This window comes from Xyrauchen texanus, chromosome 20 (assembly GCF_025860055.1).
Source record: "Xyrauchen texanus isolate HMW12.3.18 chromosome 20, RBS_HiC_50CHRs, whole genome shotgun sequence".
Classification (NCBI taxonomy): Eukaryota; Metazoa; Chordata; class Actinopteri; order Cypriniformes; family Catostomidae; genus Xyrauchen; species Xyrauchen texanus.
In genome coordinates this window covers 27,120,767-27,145,186 of record NC_068295.1, presented here as the reverse complement: position 1 = coordinate 27,145,186, position 24,420 = coordinate 27,120,767, and the positions used below count along the sequence as shown (strand labels likewise).

At 43.5% G+C, this 24,420-nt stretch overlaps 1 protein-coding gene across 1 annotated transcript in view; it reads left to right on the top strand.

Annotated features, from left to right (window-relative positions):
* The window catches only part of camkmt (calmodulin-lysine N-methyltransferase), a 177,712-nt gene that overhangs the window by 128,783 nt on the left and 24,509 nt on the right, over window positions 1–24,420 (top strand). Inside the window, exons 6-9 of the mRNA XM_052151011.1 lie at window positions 2,464–2,518; window positions 6,227–6,290; window positions 18,218–18,284; window positions 19,759–19,833. Coding sequence (XP_052006971.1) covers window positions 2,464–2,518; window positions 6,227–6,290; window positions 18,218–18,284; window positions 19,759–19,833 — 261 coding nt within the window. The remainder of the gene's footprint in view (window positions 1–2,463; window positions 2,519–6,226; window positions 6,291–18,217; window positions 18,285–19,758; window positions 19,834–24,420) is intronic.

Below are 24,420 nucleotides of genomic sequence, written 5' to 3'. Positions count from 1 at the left end.
GCCATTTTGTTTTAAGGTGCATGGGCCTGATTTGCAAGAACATGGTCTTTAGCTGTTGTAGCCCATCCACCTCAAGGTTCGACATGTTTTGCATTCTGAGATGTTTATCTGCTTACTACAATTTTACAGAGTGATTATCGGAGTTACCATAGCCTTTCTGTTAGCTCGAACCACTCTGGTCATTCTCTGTTGATCTCTCTAATTAACAAGGTGTTCCCATCCGCAGAACTGCAGCTCACTGGATGTTTTTTGTTTTTGGCACCATTTTGAGTAAACTCTAAATCCCAGGAGATCAGCAGTACAGAAATACTTTACAGAAAAACCAGCCTGTCTGGCACCAACAAACATAGCATAGTTGAAATCACTAAGATCCCATTTTCCCCATTCTGGTGGTTGATGTAAACATTAACTGAAGCTCCTGACCCATATCTGCATTGCTCTGCTGCCACATGATTGGATGATAAGATAATCACATGAATAAGTAAGTGTACAGATGTTCCTAATAAAGTGCTCAATGAGTGTATATTAAAGGTAATATATTAAGTGTTTTTTTTTACTTAAAGGTGGAGTAAGTCCAATACAATCCAATCCAATACACTTTTTGTCAAATTCCATGAATATCTCTTTGCAGTCCGCTAGCTGTCCATTCTGTGTGTGCGCTGAAAAAAAATCAGGTGTTTGTACAGAGCCCTCGCTCTGTAAATGGGAAAATAACCAAAGTGGATCGCACTGATCCACACAACACTATTGCTATCGTACCGCATTGGCAATTCGCATGCATGAATTTTGGGTGCGGAGCTTCTGAAGGAGCACTGAAGGGAGGGGTGTGTTTGTTTGGCTGTTGAGTTACATTTTACATTTATGCATTTGGCAGACGCTTTTATCCAAAGCGACTTACAGAGCCCTTATTACAGGGACAATCGCCCCGGAGCAACCTGGAGTTAAGTGCCTTGCTCAAGGACACAATGGTGGTGGCTGTGGGGATAGAACCAGCGACCTTCTGATTACCAGTTTACCAGTTATGTGCTTTAGACCACTACACCACCACTCCATTGAAATATCAACAGTCTTTCTCAGGAATCGCTTACTCCGCCTGTAAGGGGTTTATTTCAACCTTGGCTTAGGTCAAGTAAAAAATTACTTCCAGAGACACCACACTAATACTCTTTGTATTGTTTGAAAACTCTGTTTTAAGTTGCCTAACATCGTTTTTTTTCTCCAAAGTATGCATTAATGAAAGCGTTTAAGAAACCCTTGAGGAAAATGCCATTCAAGTGTGGCTGAGAGTTGCAAACATTTTCTTGCTTCTTGGATTTCTTTAGCACAAAAACTTGTTCAGTCTAAATGCTCCCTAAGAAATATTTGAAATTCTGGAATATTTCTGACACTTACAATGACCATTTTAACTCCTTTGTACAAAAGGTCAGATTTACTTCCTTCCATTGAAGCACTCAAGCTGTTCTTTAACATTCTCAAATTATGCTGGGTAACATGGATCATCAGGTTTTGTGCAAGCTTGTATTCAACAGTCTGAGTCTGTTCAGCCCAAGCGCATTAAGACATAGTTCAAATTCGCTCAAATTGTTATGCTGATAATATCATTTGTAATGATAAAAAAATAGAAAATTGTAAAATAGAAGCATTTTCCCAAGTGGACTCTTGAGCCCCACTTAAAATACCACAATATTACCATTGGATACCATCACTGTACTATGCTAAATCAGAACAGTGATCAGTGTAAAAGAAGTTTAATTAACTTCCTGTCCCTGCTGCACCACAAATCCACATTTCCAGCAGGAAAACTGACAATTGCGCTTCCTTAAATGAATGCATATCCACCATCACATGCAGAGAGAAAGAGGGAGAGGAAGGTTGAGATCAATGAGCCCAGTGGAATTGCATTCAAATCAATGGCATCCCCCTACACAGGCAACTTAATTAGCATTATTGTGAAGACACAACAGCAATCTCTCTCTGTGTCCCACTTTAACTCTCTCTTGTCTCTCCTAATCTCTCACATTGTCCTCTTTTTTTTCTTATTTCAGCATGTACTTCAGTTTAAACTGGCAAATGCTAAACATTATGAAACACATAAATTAGTTCCAGCTCTAAATTCTGATTTGGCCTTGTGGAAAGTCGAAAAATTACAAGTACAGCAAATGCACACCACTGACCTACATTTTTTATGTAAATACAGCAAGTTGCTACATTGTTTGACTAATGAATAGTATTACTTGGCCAATTCTTCTAAATTGTTTATTTCAATAATTTTTTCATTAATAAATACAATGCTTCATCATATTATTCATCATATACAACAATCTTATTGCGGTTGCCTCCATTATATAAAAGCAATAATCCATGAAAATCCTTGCATTACTCTGATTTTACCACAGGTAAAGGGGGTTTTAAGCACTGTGCTTATTGCTGTAATGTCAAACTCTCTTTCTCTCTGTCTAACAGGGGCTCCTCGGTGTGTGAACTGGGTGGAGGGATGACATGTCTTGCTGGGCTTATGGTAAGTCAAAAGTGAACACAAAAATGCCAAACAGTATGCTCACACAGACAGATAATCACAGGCAAATGGGCAATTTCCATCGGCATGGGTAATCTAACATGGGCATATTGTAAGCAACATGAAATCGGCCAGCACACATTGACATTTCTACCTCAGTGGCCATAAACACATGCTGCCCAATAGGCTAACTTCATCAAAAGCATTCAAACACACGGGCATGCATATGCAAGCACTTTCTTTCTCTTGTCACACACACACACACACACACACACACACACACACACACACACACACACACACACACACACACACACACACACACCAGTGGCTTAGGCTCTGGCTGTGTGTAGTGTATAGTAGTTTGTAGTAGCCTCTCCAGATGGACAGGCTTAACATGTTATCGATTTCGCCTTCACAAGACCAGCCTGGCCGTATCTCCCCACACAATACCCCTGTGTTGTGACATTACGGACCTCCAGTGGATCGCCTTCCTTGCCCCCAACCCCCCATCCCCCCACTCCCCACTCAATCTCTTGTCTTTTTTTTACTTGCATTCCTCTCTCCTTTTCTCACATTTGCCTTAGTGCTTCTGAAAGATATCATTCATCGTGCCTCACGATAAAGAAAAGCTCCTCCCCTCTCCTCTGTCCTGTGCCCTACAGGATTGTGGTTTTGGCATTGCCACTCATGTTTTTCTTGGGTGACTGGTTGGCTGCCTACTGGTCTTGATGCCCATATGGTAAGCTGGTGGTGCAGGCCCCGTGAACTGACACTTGGCCACAGGGCAAAAAACACTGCATCACTCTGGAACAAGATGGATATTTTTGCTGAATGGTCTTATTTTTTCAATGCCTGTCCTCTTCTTATTGTTTGTTTATAACAATGAAATAATACCTTTTTTATTTTATTAAAATATGTAAAAACTACATATATCAGTAGCTGAAACTTTGAACTGTATCAAAACAAAAGTCTTGGTAAAAAAAAATGCATATTGAATGTCACAGCTTGCTAAAGTCACACAAAATTCATCACAAAGAAAAGTCTATGTTTAAAAATCTATATTTAACCCATTGTCTGCCATTGTTTGCCAAGTCAAAAAAAATTAACCCCACAACAAAACATTTTTATAATCATTTACTTCCTAAAAACACTTTCAATGAGGAAAAAATAAAAATAAATAATAAATGCTTAGGTCTCTGGGGGTTAAAGGGACAGTTTACCCAAAAATGAAAATCCTGTTATAATTCACTCAGCCTCATCCCATTCCAAATGCATATAACCTTCTTTTGTATGTGGAACACAAAATAAGATTTTAGGCAGAATATTAGTCTCAGTCACCATTCACATTCATTGTTTGGAAATAGGATGCAATGAATGTGATGGTGAGTCTGGTGACTGAGACAAACATTTAGCCTAACATCTTCTTTTGTGTTCCACAGAAGAAAGAAAGTAATACGTGTTTGGAACAACATGAGGGTGGGTAAATTATGACAGAATTGTAATTTTTGAGTGAAATGTCCCTTTAAATAAAGCAGGATTCACACCAATAAATCAGAACAAAGTAGTCGACTAGTCAATTAATACATTAGTTATGTTACTAGTTTACACGTTGATACACTCTCTGTTAACACAGCATTGTCAGACTTGCCAGAAACAGGAAAGAACGGCTTATTGTCCACAAAGTGGAGACATTGATCTGCTGACAAGCTGGTTATTTTTCTGGACGACTAGTCAATTAATAAAAATTAGTAGTCATGCAAGCCCAAGCTCAAATATATACATACACATACACAAAATACTTAACTGTACCTTAAAAGGATGGTATACCTCAAGGGGACCTTTGTCCCTCTTGATAGGCTAGTTATAACTCATTTAGAAAGAATGTTTATAACTCATTTTGGGTACATAATTGAAACCTAAGAACCTATTGTGTGACTGTAACCTTGTGCAACCCCATGTACACATGCGTGGAAGTTGTAATTTGGCTTCGATATATGCAATGCATAATTTAAATTAATTTAAACCAACTGATCTCAGTTCAGAAGACTCTGGGATGTCAGTAAAAGGGTTAAACTTTAGATGCACCAAATCATGTGACAAAACATGAGCATGGCACGATCACAGTGGAGTTTGTCTTTGGGAGAAATGCCAACAAAACTAAATTTGGTAAGAAACATAATTAAGTTTTTAAATCGAACTCTGTTTGAGTCAAATGATTAGTCTCTAGTTTCATAAGAAATGCCATTTTTTTATTGCAAATGCCACACAGCTAAAGACAATGTACACTAATGTGTGCTTTAGCACATATTTTCAAGAGAAATTCTATATTTGCTGTGCATTATCACATTGAGAATCAATGGGTTCTTCGAAAAGCTGAAAATGTTTGCTTTTAGAGACTTCATATTGAGTTAGGATGAAAATAAGGTGCATTTTGAACTGTTCTGAGACCAGTGCAGACAGTCAGCAGCACACTGGAGGTCAAGTCATTCACTAAATAGGGAGCAAACTCTCGCTTTCCTATGCATCCTAAACACTTAGAATCCGACCAAATTTACTCCTAAAATCCAACCAAGTTAATTTGGGCTGCAGATGATGTTTGGACCATTCAACATGTTTGGCAGACATGGGACAATGTTAATCAGTACAGAAATTCAGCATTTATAATGTACACTTTTATTTTAACATGGCTGACAGTGACTTGATGATTCTGGCCATTACTTTGAATCAGAATTAATTATGCTAATTTCTGATTTACTGTCTGTTATGTCCCAAAAACATGAATAACCACCACTCCTGGAAACATAATCAAAATGTTATTTAAAAAAAAAAAATCTTTCTATAGCATGATATTATTAAAAATGTCACAATTTAGTCCCACTGTCCACATATGTTGACATAGATTTTTAAGAAAACTATTTGCTCTAGAAGTCTTTTTTTGTTTAGTTTTGTTTTGCATTTTTATTTGGTCCTACTAGTTACAAATCAAAAATGGGAAATGCTAAATTTACACAGAAGTCATGCTTGGGTCTCAGGAGGCTAAATGTACATTTATATGTTTTGTTCCTGTGTACTTTTATTTCTGACAGTGTATCTGCTTTCAAAACCAAAAAATAACAAATCTCACAACCGCTTTTTACTGTCTCTACCCACTGCGCATCTCCAAACAACTGTTACACCAGCTCTCTGATAAAGATGACTACTTGAATAAAAAGACTGTATAAAAAGAGGCGAGAAAGAGCTGACAGTGGAGCAACACAAAAGGCAGAGGCTTCGCAGTGCAAAGTTATATGAAGGGCATCAGGCAGGCCTGGCGAGCCGAGTAAGGAGTGACAGCAGAGCGCGATGGCCCCGCCTGATAAACGGCACACTGCAAATGAAAGGCTCGGTGCTCACCATCATCCCCTGTCACAATGCAATTACCCAACAGAGTGATAGCAAGATAGAGTGCTCCCAGCCACCGGGAATGATAAAAGTATTGACTGATTTGATTGCATGATTAAAATAATGCAGACGTAAAATGAAAAAAGCGGCACCAAGAAAGAGATGGATGAGAAGGAGCAGAGAGTAAGAGGGAAAGAGAGGGTGGTCGTTTGATGAAGCAGGGGTTTAAAAACATACGGTGTATGGCGTACGGTGTGGTGAGGATGTCTTGCTTTTGGTTTTATTTATTTGTTTGTTTATTTCTCATCCTTCTCTTTTTTTCTGCAGATTGCGGTTTGTGCTGATGTCAAGGAAGTGCTGCTATCTGATGGGAACGAGAAGGCAATTCAAAGTATCTTTTTGTATCAGAATAACTATTCCAAATATCAATTTATTTTTAAGGGATACAGTATTGGTGCCCTTTAACGATATATTTGGTGTGTATAGTCACATTAATGGTTGTCTTTGAGAGCTTAGCACAAAAAATAGGTCTATTTCTAGATTCTATATTTCCCCCGAAATATTCTTATTCTGTCATCATTTACTCAACCTCATGTTGTTGCAAACCCGTATAACATTCTTCTGTAGAACACAAAAGGAGATGTTAGGCAGGATGTTAGTCTCATTCTCTTTGAATGGTGACTGAGGGTGTCATTCTGCCTTACTGTACATCTCCATAAAAATTAATACAGGTTTGAAACAACATGAGGGTAAGTAAATGATGATGGAATTTTATCTTTTGTTGAACGAACCACTATTTACCTCAGATTTCTCTCCACATTCCTCACACTTTCACATCTCACACATTTAGTCAGCCATTCTTAACATGCGCTCCCTCAAAGACAACCATCACACACACCTCGACATATCTGAGTGTGAGGCACATCATCCAGCTGACACCCGAAACCTGCATTTAGCATGTTTAATACATATTCATGTCACTGAAGGCTACCACTGTGTGTGTTGACTCACCTGCTCCTTGTCTCCCACCCTCTCTCCCCTCTTCCATTCCTCTATTGACTTTCCCTTTTGCCAGGAGCATAGATGAAGCTTAAACAGGTGACAGGGCCCAGCTCAAACCTTATTTCTTCAATCCTTTTCTTCTATTTTTTGTATTCCTGCTCTCCATTGCAAACACTCAATTAGAAAGCCATGTTGATCGACTTACAAAGGCAGGAAAAACGGAGACGATAGAAGTGACAGCAAAACGCCACAAAATTACTGTGTCTACTTTCATTAGTACAACAGCCAATGCTGCCACTACAATGAGCTTTTATTGAATATCTCAAAGACTCAAAGAACAATGGCCGTGGCATAAAATTAACACAATTCCTCATTGAGAGGAGATAGGTTTAAAAGAAAATCTAGGAGAAGGGAGCAGAGCAAGATAATCACAATAGACATACGGAAAACATTCGGATGCTGTCTCTAAAGCATTTCCTGTAATAGAGAGTGAAAAGACTTGCAGTAGGCTGATAGAGCATAACTTGTTAGTGCTTTGTTTGAGAGATGTGTCTGCCATAATAGAATGCTGAGAGATCTGATGATCAGACAGGGCAAGGAAAGGACCATTTTTGCTTGGGAGAACCGTATACTGGTGGTGTTTTCATTTTTGTGGTTGTTAAAAATATGAATATTAGAATAATAGTGAAGGATTGCTCCAAACCTGATTTAACTCATCAGCTCATTACTGGAGACTTCAAGACCGGAATTGGTGTGTCAGAAAAGGGAGCTATGCAAAATGTGTAGTGTTGGGGGGCCTCCAGGAACAGTGTTGAGAACGTTTGGTTACGTATGTAACCTCCGTTCCCCGAGGGAGGGAACGACACGTTGTGTCGGAGAAGCGACACTAGGGGTCTCTCTTGAGCGCCGATATTCACCTCTGATCTTATTGAAAAGGGCCAATGGGAGTTGGCAGTCGGTATTTGCATATCCCGCCCCCGGACATACGGGTATTTAAGCGGCGCAAATACGGGAGTTCATTCAGGATTTTTCTGAGGAGCCAGAAATGGTCCGGCCACAACAGTGGCTCGGTTCAGTGACATGGCGGAGGAAAGACACGTGTCGTTCCCTCCCTTGGGGAACGGAGGTTACATACGTAACCAAACGTTCCCCTTCTGTCGCTCTCTCCACGTTGTGTTGGAGAAGCGACACTAGGGGACCTATTCCAATCTTGCCATGCGCTGAACCTTGTACGTGGACCGCCGATACAGAGGCGGGCAGGGATTTCATCCAGTGCCACGTATAGTCTGTACCTGGCTGCACGTACCCTTCCCCAATGCCCCATAAGAACATCGGAGTCCTTCTAGTTACCCTGGGAGGGGAACAAGGCGATGTTTGCCAACATGGGAACGGGCCAGCCTGGCTGGGCCTCTGTTCTCTCTATGTTTCTCGCGATAGAGCAATCACGGCCGGGCCCTTACACGCATATAGGGAAGGGGTCTTACCCAGACCCTGCGGAGACCACACCTGCCCTTTTTCTTGGGGAGGAAAAGTGGTAGACACGTCACACGGCCATCTTAGGGCTCGTGTGGAAAGTATGGTGCGGTGGTAGATCCAGCCTTGAAAGGGGGGAGTTGCTACAGCACAGCGACCGAGGCAGCTGTAACTGCCTAAGTGAGACACGGGGGTCCGCTCGTAAGGGGACAGAACCGTGGAATTACACACAGGGGGAGTCCAAACAAGAGGCCTTCTTATTTTACCTGTGGAGTCGGACTCGGAGTGGGGCGCCCTGGGAAGAAGGCGCACTACTTTACCTTGACGTCAGGAAAAGGGCGCTGGGCGCAAGCGATCCACCCGGCCGGTCGGTCTACGTGTTACCGAGTTCTACGGGCTCGGACCTGAGAAAACACGAGACGCAACCGACTCAACGCGGAGGTTGTAAAACCTTGCGAAGGTGTTGGGTGTTGCCCAACCCGCGGCTCTACAGATGTCTGCTAGGGAGGTGCCCTTGGCCAGTGCCCACGAGGACGCAACACCCCTTGTTGAGTGAGCTCGGACCCATAAGGGTAGGGGCACGGCCTGGGTGTGATAAGCCAGTGTGATGGCATCGACAACCCAGTGGGCGAGCCTCTGTTTGGAGATGGCATTCCCTTTCTGCCGTCCCCCAAAGCAGACAAAGAGCTGCTCAGAGCGTCTGGTGCTCTGTGTGCGGTCCAGGTAAATGTGCAGGGCGCGCACTGGACACAGCAACGAAAGGGCTGGGTCTGCCTCCTCCCAGGGCAGCGCTTGCAGGTTCACTACCTGATCTCGGAATGGTGTGGTAGGAACCTTGGGCACATAGCCCGGTCGTGGTCTTAGGATCACAGACGTATCTGCCGGACCGAACTCCAGGCAAGTGTCGCTGACAGAGAACGCTTGCAGGTCCCCGACCCTCTTAATGGAGGCGAAGCGATCAGCAGGGCCGCCTTAAGAGAGAGGGCCCTGAGTCCAACTGATTCGAGCGGCTCAAGGGAGGTCTCTGGAGTCCTGCCAAGACTACCGAGAGATCCCAGGAGGGAACTAGGCCTGGCCGGGAGGGATTCAACCTCCGGCGCCTCTCAGGAACCTGAGGATCAGGTCGTGCTTACCCAAAGACTTGCCGTCTACAGGATCGTGGTGGGCAGCGATAGCGGCAACATACACCTTGAGGGTGGACGGGGACAGCCTCCTGTCCAGCCTCTCCTGTAGGAACAGAAGCACTGACCTAATCGCAGCATCTCTGCGGGTCTTCGGCTCGGAAGAACACCAATCTGCGAACAAGCGCCACTTTAGGGAGTAAAGGTGCCTGGTAGAGGGGCTCTGGCTTGGTTGATGGTATTCACAACGGTCGCCGGTAAGCCGGCTAGCTCTTCCGCGTCCCGGCCCAGGGACCAGACGTGGAGGTTCCAGAGGTCTGGGCGCGGGTGCCAGAGCGTGCCCCGTCCCTGAGAGAGGAGGTCCTTTCTCAGGGGAATTCGCCAGGGAGGAGCTGTCGCGAGGAGCCTGAGTTCCGAGAACCAAGTCCGATTGGGCCAGTAGGGGGCCACCAACGTGACTTGCTCCTCGTCCTCCCTGACCTTGCACAGCACCGGTGCAAGAAGGCTCACTGGGGGAAATGCGTACTTGCGCAGCCCTGAGGGCCAGCTGTGTGCCAGCGCGTCCGTCCCGAGGGGAGCCTCTGTTAGGGCGTACCAGAGCGGGCAGTGGGAGGTTTCCTGGGCGGCGAACAGGTCTACATGGGCCTTGCCAAACCGTTCCCAAATCAGCTGGACCGACTGGGGGTGAAGCCTCCACTCCCCGCCGGGCAGGCATTGTCGTGATAGCGCGTCCGCTACGATGTTGAGCTTGCCAGGGATGTGAGTGGCACGCAGCGACTTGAGTCGCTTGAGGCGAGTTGTGACATGTGGCGGGAGCGTACGCCGCCTTGGCGATTTATGTACGCCACCACCGTGGTGCTGTCCGATCTCACGAGGACATGTTTGTCCCGAACTAACGGGAGGAACTTCCTGAGAGCGAGAAGGACGGTCAGCAACTCCAGGCAATTGATGTGCCAACGCAGCGGGGCCCCTTTCCAACGGCCCGCTGCTGCGTGCCCGCTGCACACGGCACCCCACCCGGACCGGGAGGCGTTGGTTGTGACCAGGACGTGTCGGGACACCTGCTGCAGGGGCACTCCTGCCCGTAAAAAGCAGAGGTCTGTCCAGGGTCGGAGTGTTTTGAGGCAGGCAGGGGTGATCCTTACCCGATGCGTGCCGCGGTGCCATGCTTGTCTCGGGACTCGAGTCTGGAGCCAGTGCTGGAGTGGTCTCATATGCATCAACCCCAGCGGCACGACCGCCGCAGAGGACGCCATATGCCTCAGGAGCCTCTGGAAAAGTTTTAGAGGGACCACTGTGCCTGGCTTGAAGGAAGCAAGGCAGTCCAGCACCGACTGAGCATGCTCGCTCGTGAGACGTGCTGTCATTGAGACTGAGTCTAACTCCAACCCGAGAAAAGAGATGCTCTGAACCGGAGTGAACTTGCTCTTTTCCCAGTTGACCTGAAGCCCCAAGCGGCTGAGGTGCCGGAGCACCTGGTCTCTGTGTGTGCATAGTAACACTCGAGAGTGTGCTAGGATGAGCCAGTCGTCGAGGTAGTTGAGAATGCGGATGCCGGCTACTCGTAGCGGGGCAAGGGCCGCCTCTGCGACTTTCGTGAAGACGCGAGGGGACAGAGACAGGCTGAAGGGGAGGACTTTGTACTGAAACGCCTGGCCGTCGAACGCGAACCGTAGGAAGGGTCGGTGTCATGGCAAAATTGAGACGTGGAAGTACGTCTCAACAGGTCCACCGCTGCGAAACAATCTAGATGTTGAACACAGCCAGAATATTTCTCTCCGTAAGCATTTTGAACGGGAGTTTTAACAAGGCCCGATTGAAAACTCGCAAGTCCAGGATTGGTCGTAAGCCGCCGCCTTTCTTGGGTACAATGAAGTAAGGGCTGTACAAACCCTTCCTCATTTCGGTTGGAGGGACGGGCTCTACCGCGCCCTTGGCTAAGAGGGTCGCAATTTCTGTGCGCAGGGAACTGGCGTGCTCGCTGTGTACTGCGGAAAGCGGACGCTCCTGAAGGGGGCGGAGCCGGGCAAACTGAATTGCGTAACCGAAGTCGAATGGTCCGGTGCAGCCAGCGTGATGCGTTGGGAAGCGAAAGCCACGCTTCCCAGCTCTGCGCTAGGGGCACCAAAGGGACGAGTATTTTGGACGTACCCGGCGGGCCTAGCAGCTGGGCGGAACAGGTAATGCAGCGTCGGGCGGCTTCGTTGCGGCCTGAGGCTGAGGTGCTGAGAATAGACTCAAAGCACTTACCTTGCTCGCGCGCCTGGCAGGGGCGGGTTCTTGACTGAGGAGGAGGTCTGATGTTGGCGCCCTCTGGACTCGCCTGAACCGGCCAGCCGGGGACAGTCGTGGGCAGACGGAAGGCGGGATCGCCGCGTCCGGTGTACCGGGACTGTTGTGATCTGAAAGCACATTGCCTTGAGAACGGCATTTGCGGGCCAGGTGACCCAGAGGCAAAGGAAATAGCTCTTTTATTGAGAATATGGGTACCACAGCCGCCGTTAGGGGGTGTGGCAAATGAAAAAACAAAGGATTCTCCTCCCGGCCCTCCACCGGGGGACGGAGCGGTCTTACCACCTCAGGAGCTAACGTCTTCGGCTCTGGGTCGGCTGTCTCAGGAACGCTTGGGAGCCTTCCGGGTCCTGGAGGGGGTTCGTGAGACAGGGGGCATGCGCCGCCTGCAGAGTGCTTGACGCTGGGGCTGAGAGCTGGGCCCGGGTTGAGGCGGAGCAGGAGCTGGTTTCCTCGCAGGGGGACGCCCTCGGCGGGCAGATGGGGCAGGGCCCGTAGCGGCAGGTCTGCGGCGGGCATGATGTGCGAAATGGCCTCCGCCTGCTTCTTCACCGCGGAGAACTGTTGGGCGAAGTCCTCGACGGTGTCACCGAAAAGGCCAATCTGGGAGACAGGTGCGCCCAGGAAGCGGTTTTGTCAGCCTCACGCATCTCGACCAGGTTGAGCCAAAGATGGCGCTCCTGGACCACTAAGGTGGCCATCGTCTGTCCGAGTGCCTGCGCTGTGGCCTTCGCCGCTCTCAGGGCGAGGTCGGTCGCTGAGCGCAGTTCCTGCAGCCCATCAGGATCAGGTCCACCCCGTGCATGTTTCTGAGAGCTTTGGCCTGGTGGACTTGCAGGAGGGCCATTGCATGCAGGGCAGAGGCAGCGGTCCAGCCAGTAGTGTAGGCCTTCGCGTTAGCGAGGATGTTGTCCTACAGGGCTTGGATGAGAGTACGGGCTGACCCCGCCAGGAGGTAGGGCTACCGGGGCATAGATGGTGCGCAACTGCCCTATCAACCTGGGGAATCGCGTCGCACTCGGGCGCTCGCCGTCGAGGGTGGAGAGAGTGGAGCGGGTGGCACCTAGACGAGTGGAGAGCAGGGCTCTCCACGTAGACGTCAGCTCATCATGCACCTCCGGGAAGAAAGGGACCGTGGGGATGCGAGGCCGCGAACGGCGCGCTGCCCCCAGGAACCAATCATCCAACCGAGAAGGCTGTGGGGAGGATGGAGGGTTCCAGTCCAACCCCACGCTCAAGGCGGCCCGGGCAAGCATGTCGGACATCTGAGCGTCGGCCTCAGCCTGGGCCTGCTGGCCGGAAGGCGGCAGTCCAGGGGAGTCCTCAGCATCAGACACCACACTCTCCGATGCAGCGGCGAGCTCATCTGCTTCGGACTCGGGAGGATAGACAGCCGGGCCGTGAGGCGAGCCGCTATCGGCGTGAGCGTGGACGGAGACCAGCAAGCGTGTCGGGGAACGGGAGGTTCGCGGGGGGCTACCCGGCGAAACTGCACCCGCTGCCGCCCCCAAATCGCCACCAGCGCCAACCGCACCGTCCTTAATCCCGTGGGAAGAAGGAGCAATGCGGGTGCAGCTGGGGTGGCTTGCTTTCTGTTGAAAGCGAGCCGCGACCGCAACGTGGTCATGGTCATGTTCTCGCAGTGAGAACATGAACCATCCACAAACGCCGCCTGGTATGATCACGGCCCAAACACACGAGACAGCGCCTGTGGCCGTCTGAAGCAGAGAGCACTCTACCGCGATCCAGGAACGACACAGGGGCGGAAAGGCATCTTGAAAAGACGCCGTCCTTAAAAGGACGCTCAACGCCGCTGTGTTTGCTCTTTTAGAGAAAATTACTCTTTTAGTAAAAACTCTTTTAATACACAGTGTGTGTGTGTGTACGTGTTCGCGCTGTCGAAGTGCTCAGGGGCAACAGTGCACGCCGTGCACTGAGAAGGAGAAAGCCGCTGTTGTGCGCCGTCAAGATCCAACAGCATGCAGATCGCCAGAGGAAAACAGGAACGTTTAAGTGGCGTGTAACTCGCAGCAAACTGCAGACAGACCATCGGCTCCGAAGAAATTTTCTGAATGAACTCCCGTATTTGCGCCGCTTAAATACCCGTATGTCCGGGGGCGGGATATGCAAATACCGACTGCCAACTCCCATTGGCCCTTTTCAATAAGATCAGAGGTGAATATCGGCGCTCAAGAGAGACCCCTAGTGTCGCTTCTCCGACACAACGTGGAGAGAGCGACAGAAGGGGAACTACTGATGTAATTGAAATCCATTATTTTATTGAATCACTTTCTCATTTTGTTCCTTATGTTTAAATTAATAATTTAAATAATCAATAGTTTTGCAATTCCACACAATCTACATGCTTAATAAAGAAATAATTCCTTATAAAGGGGAGACTGGGGCTAGTTGTCAAACTTTTTACACCAGTGAATATTTATCAGGGTAGGTTTTATTTTTGAAAGTAAATTATGCATAGCAACATACTGTGTTGTCACACAATAAGGGGTAAGTTGTCACAGTGAAACCTGCCATTAAACTAGTGGAGTAGGTTTCATGTGAAAACATTTTTCCCCATCACTACTAGCAAATCAAAATATAAATATTATACTGCTTATTTAATGATTTTCAGATTTTTTTAAATACATTATGAGGCACAAAACGATTCATGAATCAGCAAAAATGTAAAAACATTGTTTTTGCCAGTGTGGTTTTATTATGTTTATGTTTATCCCAGACAAAGATTATTGCAATATAAGATGGTTTTGAGGTAGTTGTTTAATACCAACATACAAAACCTCTGCTAGAGAAAACACACACAGTTGGACTCTTATCATTACAGAGGTATAGCCCTTGTGACTACTGGCCCCTGTCTCATTCATTATACAGTGAATGGGAAGTCTCACAAAATGCTGAAAGTGTGCATGAATCAGCTCTGATCTCTGACTGCTTGTTAAAAAGACTGGCTGGACTGGCTGGCTGGAATAATGCCCTGCATCTGTAATTGAGAGACCCTACTGTTAATGGCTAAATTTCACTTCTCACAGACTGATAAGTTCTAATGATTTCTGCACTCAGGATCTTTAGATGCTGCTAATAAGCAGCATTGTTTCTTCCTACCTGTGTATGTAAGACAATATATAGTGGCCCCTGTAAAAACTTTTTTTGGACACTAAAGCTGCAAGGGGGGCTTACACTAAAGCTGTACCATAAAATTTATGGTAAATGGTCTGCACTTATATAGCGCTTTTTTTTAACCTTAGAAGTTGCCAAAGTAAAAATGAACATACATTAGATAACAAAATTTCCAACCAAGTAGCATCTGCACACAAATGATTCTAGACCTTTTCTCAAAATAAACACTCGTCATTTTGTCATTGACTGAAAACCAACAGGTCTCAATGTGATTTTTTTTTTGAGAATTTCTGAAGTCAAATTCACATAGGTCTCCTAGTAGAGTAGCCATAGGTGTAGTTCATCACATTTACTATGAACATTTTCCACAAATGTTTAACCAGAAAGTTTACAAATAGTTTTGTCTTGATTTTGAACACTATATCTATAGTTTTATCACATAAAACCTAACAAACGTCTTTTTGTGAAATTCTTTGCTTGAAACATGTTTGTGTACTGAAAACCCTAATAAGTTGACAATGATGTCTCCAAAACTTGTGTAATCAAGTTCAGTTTACTTGGTGACCATTTAGAATGAACTTAATTATTTAAGTTGAAGTAGCAAGATGCAAGTAGACAACTCAGATTTGCTATTTAAATGTTCTTTCTACTTGATGATTTTATTTGAATTGAAGTCACACACAGCTCAAATAAAGTAGATTATAACTGATTCTAGGTGAATCATAAAATAAACTTGCAGAGACGCCTGTACTTCAGTTGCACATGCACAATGAGAACAGAGATGTTATCAGAACTGAGATGTTATCAGTGTTATCAGAGTCTAATTTGACCAAAGTGGACACAGATCACCCTAATGCTGACATTGCACAAAACAACTATTTGGAAAAAAAAATACATAATACGACAAAAGAGCAAAAACATCTATGAATCCATAATATACTATTTATATGACTCTATACGTTCCCACTGCACAAGGAAACATACGTAATTAAAATGCAAGACACTATGGGTATTCCCCAAATGTTTGAGTTATCAACACTTAAAATCTTAAGTCTATGGATTTTTAAGAAACGTAATTTTTTAGTTATGAGCCCAAAACATGACATTGTTTATTTAAGACAACTTGATTTTTCCAGTAATGACAACTTTTAGGGTTCACTGTGTCCTATATTTCTTTAACAAAAAGTAACTTGAAATGTTTAAGTATGGCTTAAGTGTCCAGATACTTTTTGGGCTGTATGCACAGGTATTACACAAATAGTGTGTAGTATTATAATAGTGTAGTGTGCATTGTTGGTCATATTTTATCAGAGACAGAGGCAGACAGGAAGAGACATTAGCAGACCTCTCCCCTAGTGGTCTTTCCCTGATAGGATTACACTGTAAGCTTTCCACTCTGTCTCTTCTTAGTAGCAGATCGCAACAGTGTAACATGCACACCAAGCCACCTCCCCTCCTGCCCTCTTTCATTGAGGGATTTGCCCTCCATCCCAGCACTATAGATTGGATTTGCTACGGCTGTTTTTCATGGAGTGAGAGAGAGAAAGTGGGAGGAAAAAGCGAGAAATCGTAATTTAATTAGTATTAAACTGTTGAAGGGTCTATTCATAGATGCGCTGACATTAATCCCGCAGTATAACCACAATGGGTGGAGGCCCATCTAAGGAGATGACCACAGGTAAAAGCCTCCCTATTGATTACCTATGGCAATGCTTTGCATGAGTTGGTTTTGAGCTCAGAGGTAATCTAAGGATGAGGTGTGAAGAGAAAAGGGTTGGGAGGGTTTACGGAAGGAAACAGACTATGTAGGTTGACATCATATGTGAGGATTTGTAATGATAGAGAAACATAACATGGTCAAACAGGAAATTCAACTCTGTGTAAAGATCAAAAGGATCAAGAATAAGTTCTCTGATGGATTACCAATGAACCATACATTATTCAACACATGTATACAGTAGCCATAAAAAGTATTACACTTAAGTTGCACTTTAACAAAAAAAATATAAAAAATAATAATAATCTAAATATTTTTTGCATTAGGAAAAAAATAACAAAGTAAAGTGCATCTGCAAACAAATTATGCTAGCATTTTCTCAGACCAAACTTCACTTCAGAGATGTTTTTGTCTTCATTTCGACCAGTATATTGTTTTAGCTTTTTCTGAACAAATGTCTTTTTGATAATTTTTTGCTTGCAGTGTGTGCTTGTTCTTTCTTTCTTCAAAATAAATTTTGATTTCTAATGCAATGGCAGTGAGCCCTCCTTAAAGGGATAGTTCACACAAAAATGAAAATTCTCTCATCATTTACTCACCCTCATGCCTTCCCAGATGTGTATGACTTTCTTCTGCTGAAGGAAAACGAAGATTTTTAGAAGAATATTTTAGTTCTGTAGGTCCATACAATGCAAGTTAATGGTGACCAGACCTTTCAAGCTCCAAAATCACAGAAAGGCAGCATAAAAGTAATACTTGGTTAAATACATGTCTTCAGACACAATATAATTGGTGTGAGAGAGAAACAGATTAATAATTAAGTCCTTTTTTACTATAAATCTACACTTTCAGTTTCACTTTTACATTCTGAAAGTGAAAGTAAAAGTGAAACTGAAAGTGTAGATTTATAGAGTGAAATATTGATCTGTTTCTCATCCATTGCATCACTTCAGAAGGCATATATTAAACCACTGAAGTCGTATGAATTACATTTTTGGGTGAACCAACCCTTTAAGTGTCCAAAAACTTTTTGGGGCCCATTGTATTTTTTTTTTTTCTTTTCTCCTCTTTTCTCCCCAATTTGGAATGCCCAATTCCCAATGCGCTCTAAGTCCTCGTGGTGGCGTAGTGACTTGCCTCAATCCGGGTGGTGGGGGACGAATCTCAGTTGCCTCCACATCTGAGACTGTCAATCCACACGTCTTATTATGTAGCTTGTTGAGCGTGTTACTTGCTGAGACCTAGCACATGTGGAGGCTTCACGCTATTCTCCGTGGCATCCATGCACAACTCACCATGCATCCCACGAGAGCGAGAACCACATTATAGTGACCACGAGGAGGTTACCCCAACGTGACCCTACCCACCCTAGCAACCGGGCCAATTGGTTTCTTAGGCCTGACTGGAGTCACTCAGCACGCCCCTGGATTCAAACTTGCGACTCCAGGTGTGGTAGTCAGCGTCTTCACTTGCAGAGCTACCCAGGCCCCTACTGTATTTCTTCTTAAGAAAATATTGATTTGCCTTTGTACGGTTTTTAGTTGTGAAACATTGTTTTTGTCTTGACTAATGCATCAGATGTGCACAGTGTAATAGAGAGGAACAGACAAGATGGGCTTTTCCTCTCTGCCAACGTGTCCAGCAGGTAAGAGCTCTCTCACATACACCTACAAACATATCTGACACATTGAACTCTCGATCACTCATAACAAAAAATCTGAGAACTAATATTGCAGATCTCTTACGTCAATACAGTTTCAAGTGTTGTTTTTCACTGACTACATGAAGTATAGGAAAATAGGAAAGTGTGTTTGGGTAAAGTGGCATTTATGACACTTGTGTTTGGGACATAATAGTGTCAATAAATAGGCAAAAATGAGGTCGAAGGCTTCATGTCACTCCCTGAACCCGGTAACGAGGTATCTGCGAGTGCTAGAATCACTACACGCTGAGACGCATCCAGGCAGAGCAATGACGAGCCACTCTCCATGATTGAATGCCCTCATCTAGAAAAATCTAACACACACACAAACATTTGCCTCTCACATTTGCCAAAACACAGCTCATCCACTGTGCACACCATCATGCAAATGCATTATCACCTAAAAACTAATTTTGGCACTCAGTGATCTAACCACACTCTCCCCTCTCCTCTTCACTCTGTTTCTCGTCACACTTCCCCCTCCCTGATTATTTACACTGGGCTGATGAAGTGAAAGAGTAAACGTATAATTAGCCTGCATTACGTTGATTGTTTTCTTTAGAGATTAGGCTTCCTGTCAGAGCGCGCGGTTTGAGTGGGGTGAAGGTTGTGCGTGATTGGTTGAGGGAGGGTGGGGGGGAGAGATTTGCTTTCTCAAGTCAGTGAATAAGCAGTGTGGACCCCTGCTGAGAGAGGAGATTGTATTTCCACAAGACATAATTTTTGTTTACTGACTGTTAATAATGGCTAATTAATAATCAGATTTGCTTGCCTGAAAACTGGCCCTAGCACTTAAAGAAAAGAGAGAAGATGTCTGCCGGAAGACAGCAGTGCAAATAATAAAAAAGTTTCAGGTGTGTGAAATGTCTAAACCCTATTTTGGGTCGAGGATGTAACTAAATATTCAAGATTGGGGCTCACCAGACGGCCAGAATAGCCCATATGGTCAATCATTAATCTTAATTTTGGGGGCGATGTGCCCTCTTAATAGTCAGGTTTCCATCCAAGTTGTGAAGTATTACTGATGCGATAATTCTGAACATTGCAAAACAACAATTTGCGAATAAAGCAGCATTTGTTGCATTTGTTTATTGTAGTTTATGCACATGTTATGCACACAGCAAACTACTACATACATGTTTCTGCGCATTTTTGGAAACTTTATTTGCATCTTGGTGTTTCCATTTAGCTTTTTTATGCAGTATCCCAAAATTTGCAAAAAATTGTGTGGTTGGAAACCCAGTTAGTCTCAAAAGTGATTACAGCCCTGTTCAGGACACTTCATTGTTAGTGTTTGAGGGATTGTGGGGGTCTTGGATGAACGATAAAGTGTGCAACAGGGTTTATGACACTGAGTGCTATCATCTTGATTCTTCATAAACACATAGACAACCATCACTGTTCTGTCCTCTTTCAGGGTGTTGAGATGGGACAATGAGGCTGATGTGTCTGCTCTGGAGGGTCGCTTTGACGTGGTGATGTGCGCTGACTGGTAGGTTGACCCTTTTGTTGAACTGTCAACTCTTCAGAGATCCACTGTTGGCTGGCATACCATCACCTTAAGCATGACACCCATACAGTCCTAACAGAATTGTGCATGGCACCTCCACAACAAACCTTTCAGAACTTTTTCCTTACAATTTCAATGACAGACTTTCTATTATTGAGAAATACCACGTGTTTCTGAAGCACTATTTACATCAGTGTGTTTTCGTAAACAGTTCATGTCTACTGGCACAGAGAATTTGTGCATCTCTTCAAACCAGCCTTTCTTTTACAGCTATTATAAAATAAATATTTGATCTCACCCTTTACTATCATCTCTAGACACAATATGTCTACACCCTCAATAAGAGTGTGCACCTTGTTGTCCCAGTGATGTGGCATTAATATTCCTGCGCCTGTAACGCTTATCAGATGGCAGCCATCAGCTCGAGGATGGCATTACGTTATTTCCCCTCCGCCAACTCCGCCAGGCATTTCCATTTTTCAGAAATTGCCTCTTTTTCATGCTTGGCGTCCCAGCAAATGGAAGTCTTAGGCAAATTGCAAATAATTATGCCTGTGCAAGGAGAGAGGGAGAAAAAGAGAGAAAGACAAATTGTGAAGCAATACAAACATTTCAATTAGCCAGGTCCTGAACATGTGGAACCATTGTTTTTTCTTCTTTAGTGTATCTGTGTGCATTGTTGCATGTGCATTACACAAGCCTTTTAGGCTCATTTGGAATGAAATTGTATTACTGGTACATTCAGACTTCATTATGTAATGCAAAATAATTTAATGTTCCTCCAAATGGCAATGTCAATGTTTGGAAATGCAACTTAGAATCCTGTGTTCAAAGATAAACAGTATTCAGTTGTCTTGAAAATTGGCTAAAAACACTTTCCTGGACCAGATTAATTCATCTGAAATTATGTAGTACGTTGTCCAGCATGTTAAACCAATCATATTAGGATTCAGATCGCTGCAACCAGAAGTGGAAGTCATCCAAATATGGGCAGAGAGGATCGTTCTCTCTAATTACAAATAGCCACAGGGACCAAAATTAACTTTTTAGCCCACCAGCCAAGGTAGCTGGTAGATGAACATTTTTACCAGCCAGTCAAATTTCTTTCCAGCCATTTTCTTTTTTATTACATTTTACAAGTGGATTTTACAGACATGAGAGACAAATAAACAATACTAAAAGCATGTTTAAAAGTGAACTGCTTTTTTAAAGAAACGTATTGTTCTTTGTTTATTATTATTTATGAAATATTTAATTGCCAGGTAGTCTCTCATGAGTCTCATGAGCACATGACACAGTAACAGTTCTTGGTTTATTTGGAGTGAGTCAATTAATTCAGTCAGCTCCAGTTTTTTTGATTCGCTAAAAAGAGTTACTGCTAACTAGAGATGTCCTCATACTTTTTTTTTGAATGAATACCGATACTTCCTTTTCAGTTCTTGCCAATACTGATACCTGAAATCCATATCAACAGTTCTTTTTCAATACAGTAGTGAAATATTTTATGTAGTATTTAAATTGAGAATTATTTTGAAACCCTTTACGTTTTTGTATGTTTTAACTGAAGTTTTCACCAACGGAAAAGCCGGCCGCTGCATGACTGAGTGATTATTAAACTGCAAACTGCTGCTATCTAATTAAATAAATATAAAGTCTTTATGAAGTGAATTAGCACTCTGATCTGTCAATTAGCACACTGCTCATGGTCATATGCTACAAACAGAGCACACAAGTGTAAGCCAAGATGCTTGTAAGAGCAGCCGGCATCATCACAACACCGGCTCCACAGATTCACAGGCTCTTACATTTGAAGAGCACACAGCACATGGAAAGTATATATATATTTTTCTCATTAAATCTCTTTGTGGTTTAAGATCACGAGTATACATATGTACATCAGATTGTATCGCAGCATTTTTAAGATCACGACTAGAGCACGGAGTCCCCTTGACGACAAAACTGGAACATGTTACACTCTTTTACAAGCTGACACAAACTGACAAAAAGTGCACACCAGAGTGGCGTATGACACCGCAAAATTCATCAGCCAAATAGAAAATTTGCCAGCATTTGGCACTTGCCGGGTGTTCATTTTGGACCCCGTATGGCCACCAGGAGATGGCACCAAGTACATGACAGACACAGTAATGGCTCAAATGACACAAAATGGAACTTGTGGGCAGTGGTGGCTCAGTGGTTGAGGCTCAGGGTTACTGACCAGAAGGTCGGGGGTTCAAGCCCCAGCACCACCAAGATGCCACTGTTGGGCCCTTGAGCAAGGCACTTAACTCCAGGTTGCTCCGGGGGGATTGTCCCTGTAATAAGTGCACTGTAAGTCGCTTTGGATAAAAGCGTCTGCCAAATGCATAAATGTAAATGTAAATGTAACTTAATGAGATCTCTTTACTCATGCTTGCATGCTTTGGAGAGAGAGCATATCTCTAGTCATTGTTGTGTAATTAGTTCTTGTGTGCAATTATTACATTTTATTTGTTTAGAGAGGCCTTTGGACACATGTAGACATTTTTGAACACTAGGATCATTAGGTTTTTTTTATATACTATAACTTTTGATTGCTTTGTCATATCAACACAAAACTTTACTCAGTTACAGTTGATATGATTGGGAACAAAACAGTACAGAGCTACCTTATCTACACCCTGATATATATAATGCCAAATCAGAAAAATAAGAAAAAAAGTAAAACAAATTAAAAGTAATGTTTTGCAGTGTTTTAAGTTTTTATAATAAATCTGTTAATTCACACAAAAATGGCCACAGAATATGAGAGATACCATGCAGATCTTATCTGTCAGTTGTGATCTTTCTAAAGATCCCTGGTCTCATTACAAGAGTTATAATAACCCTTATTTTACTTTCATTGTATATATTTCCTAATCATATAAATTTCTCCAAATCAAACTTCAAAAAAAAAAAAAAATCTATTATAGTTTATTACATTATTACTACAATGTAATAAACAGATCCCAAGAACAGCTTTAAACAGGATGTTCTTTGGCATTGTCTCTATCTAGAACAAAGTGTTGAGGCTGATGGGGGTGGGGTATAATGATACCTGTGTGTTCTCTGGCAATGATCAGTAAAGCCTGGTACAGCCTACTATTATTCTAATGTCAGACAAATGGCAGCTAATATGCAGGTAAAATGTGCAGCAGAGGGCCAGCATGAAATTGATTTGTGTGTAATAAGGAGATACTGTGTGTGTGAATGTCTGTGTGAGAGAGAGTGGAAGAACGTACATGAGGATGAATCATGCCGCGTTGGCTGTCCCCCCGTTGCTTGCGCTGGCAACTCATCTGTAATTGCCGTCGTCAGGAGAGTGATCGCTCGGCGATTAATGAACATAGCCATGCTGATGATCACCTGCGAAAAGGTCAACAGCCACACTTCTGCTCCAATTAATTATAGTCTTTCAGACAATCGTCAAGAAAGACAGGACATAATGCGCCAATGCTCACATTAGGAGAAGGGAGAGAGATAGAGACGTAGTCTTGGCTATGATAGTAAAAGGTTTTGCAAAAGACAGACCTTTCTTTTACCTTGTTTTTGTCATCACAGGCTTGTTCTATTCTAGACTGTGAACAATGTTTTGTAGCTATACTAAAGGTTTGCAAAGGGATGAAATTAGAACTCAAGGCCCACAGTTCTTTCTTGCAATTGAAAAAACTAAAATGCTGCATCAATCAGAAGCTTAGATGATTAAAGTTTTCATGTGTTATTAATCAACTTTGCAGTTTGCAGAAATAACAATCTAGGCCAATAGAGTACAACAGTGCCAGCTCACTTTTTTACCTGTCTTGGTTCTGGAAGCATTTTTCTCATATCCATAGGGATTTCATTACCAATCAGCTCCAAAGTGAATCACAACATAAAAAATTTGAAGCAGAAATATTTGCATATCAGACAAAAAGACAAAGATCGAAGACCGTGTACTTTTTTGTATACACAATTTTCATGAGAGAATGAACTATGAAACACTGCGAATGATGTAATCAAATAAATAAAATGGGAAAATATCCATCTATTGATTTGAAGTTGTTGATTAAGTTTAGAGACTATATATTTTAAGTTTATTGCAAAATATTCAAATATATGCAAATATATAAGTAATTCAAGGGTGTAGGGAGAAAATGAATGGTGGATCTTTCTCAACTGTATAATGGGAAATGTAGTATGATTCAAACGTTGATTTAACACGGAGTCAACAGAAGTACATTTGGTTAACAACATTTGGTTAACAACCTCAGAGCTCACTGCAGGTCTGTCATTAAAAATTTATAAATTATCGTTAAAAATTGGATTTTTTTCTTCCAGAACCAGACTGTTGCACTCTATAAAGACTGCCAGAGTGTAAATGAAGAAAACATAAACTTTAATGAAAAGTAATAAGCGCACTAATTAAAAATGTTATGAGGTTTAATCTTCCTGATATCTACCAGCCTACAGCTGTGAATTCCCCACTTTAAAACCAAATATAACAAAGACCAAGAGATGTACCATTTCTGACAAAAAGATTGTTTGAACCTTATATACTGTATGAAACACATT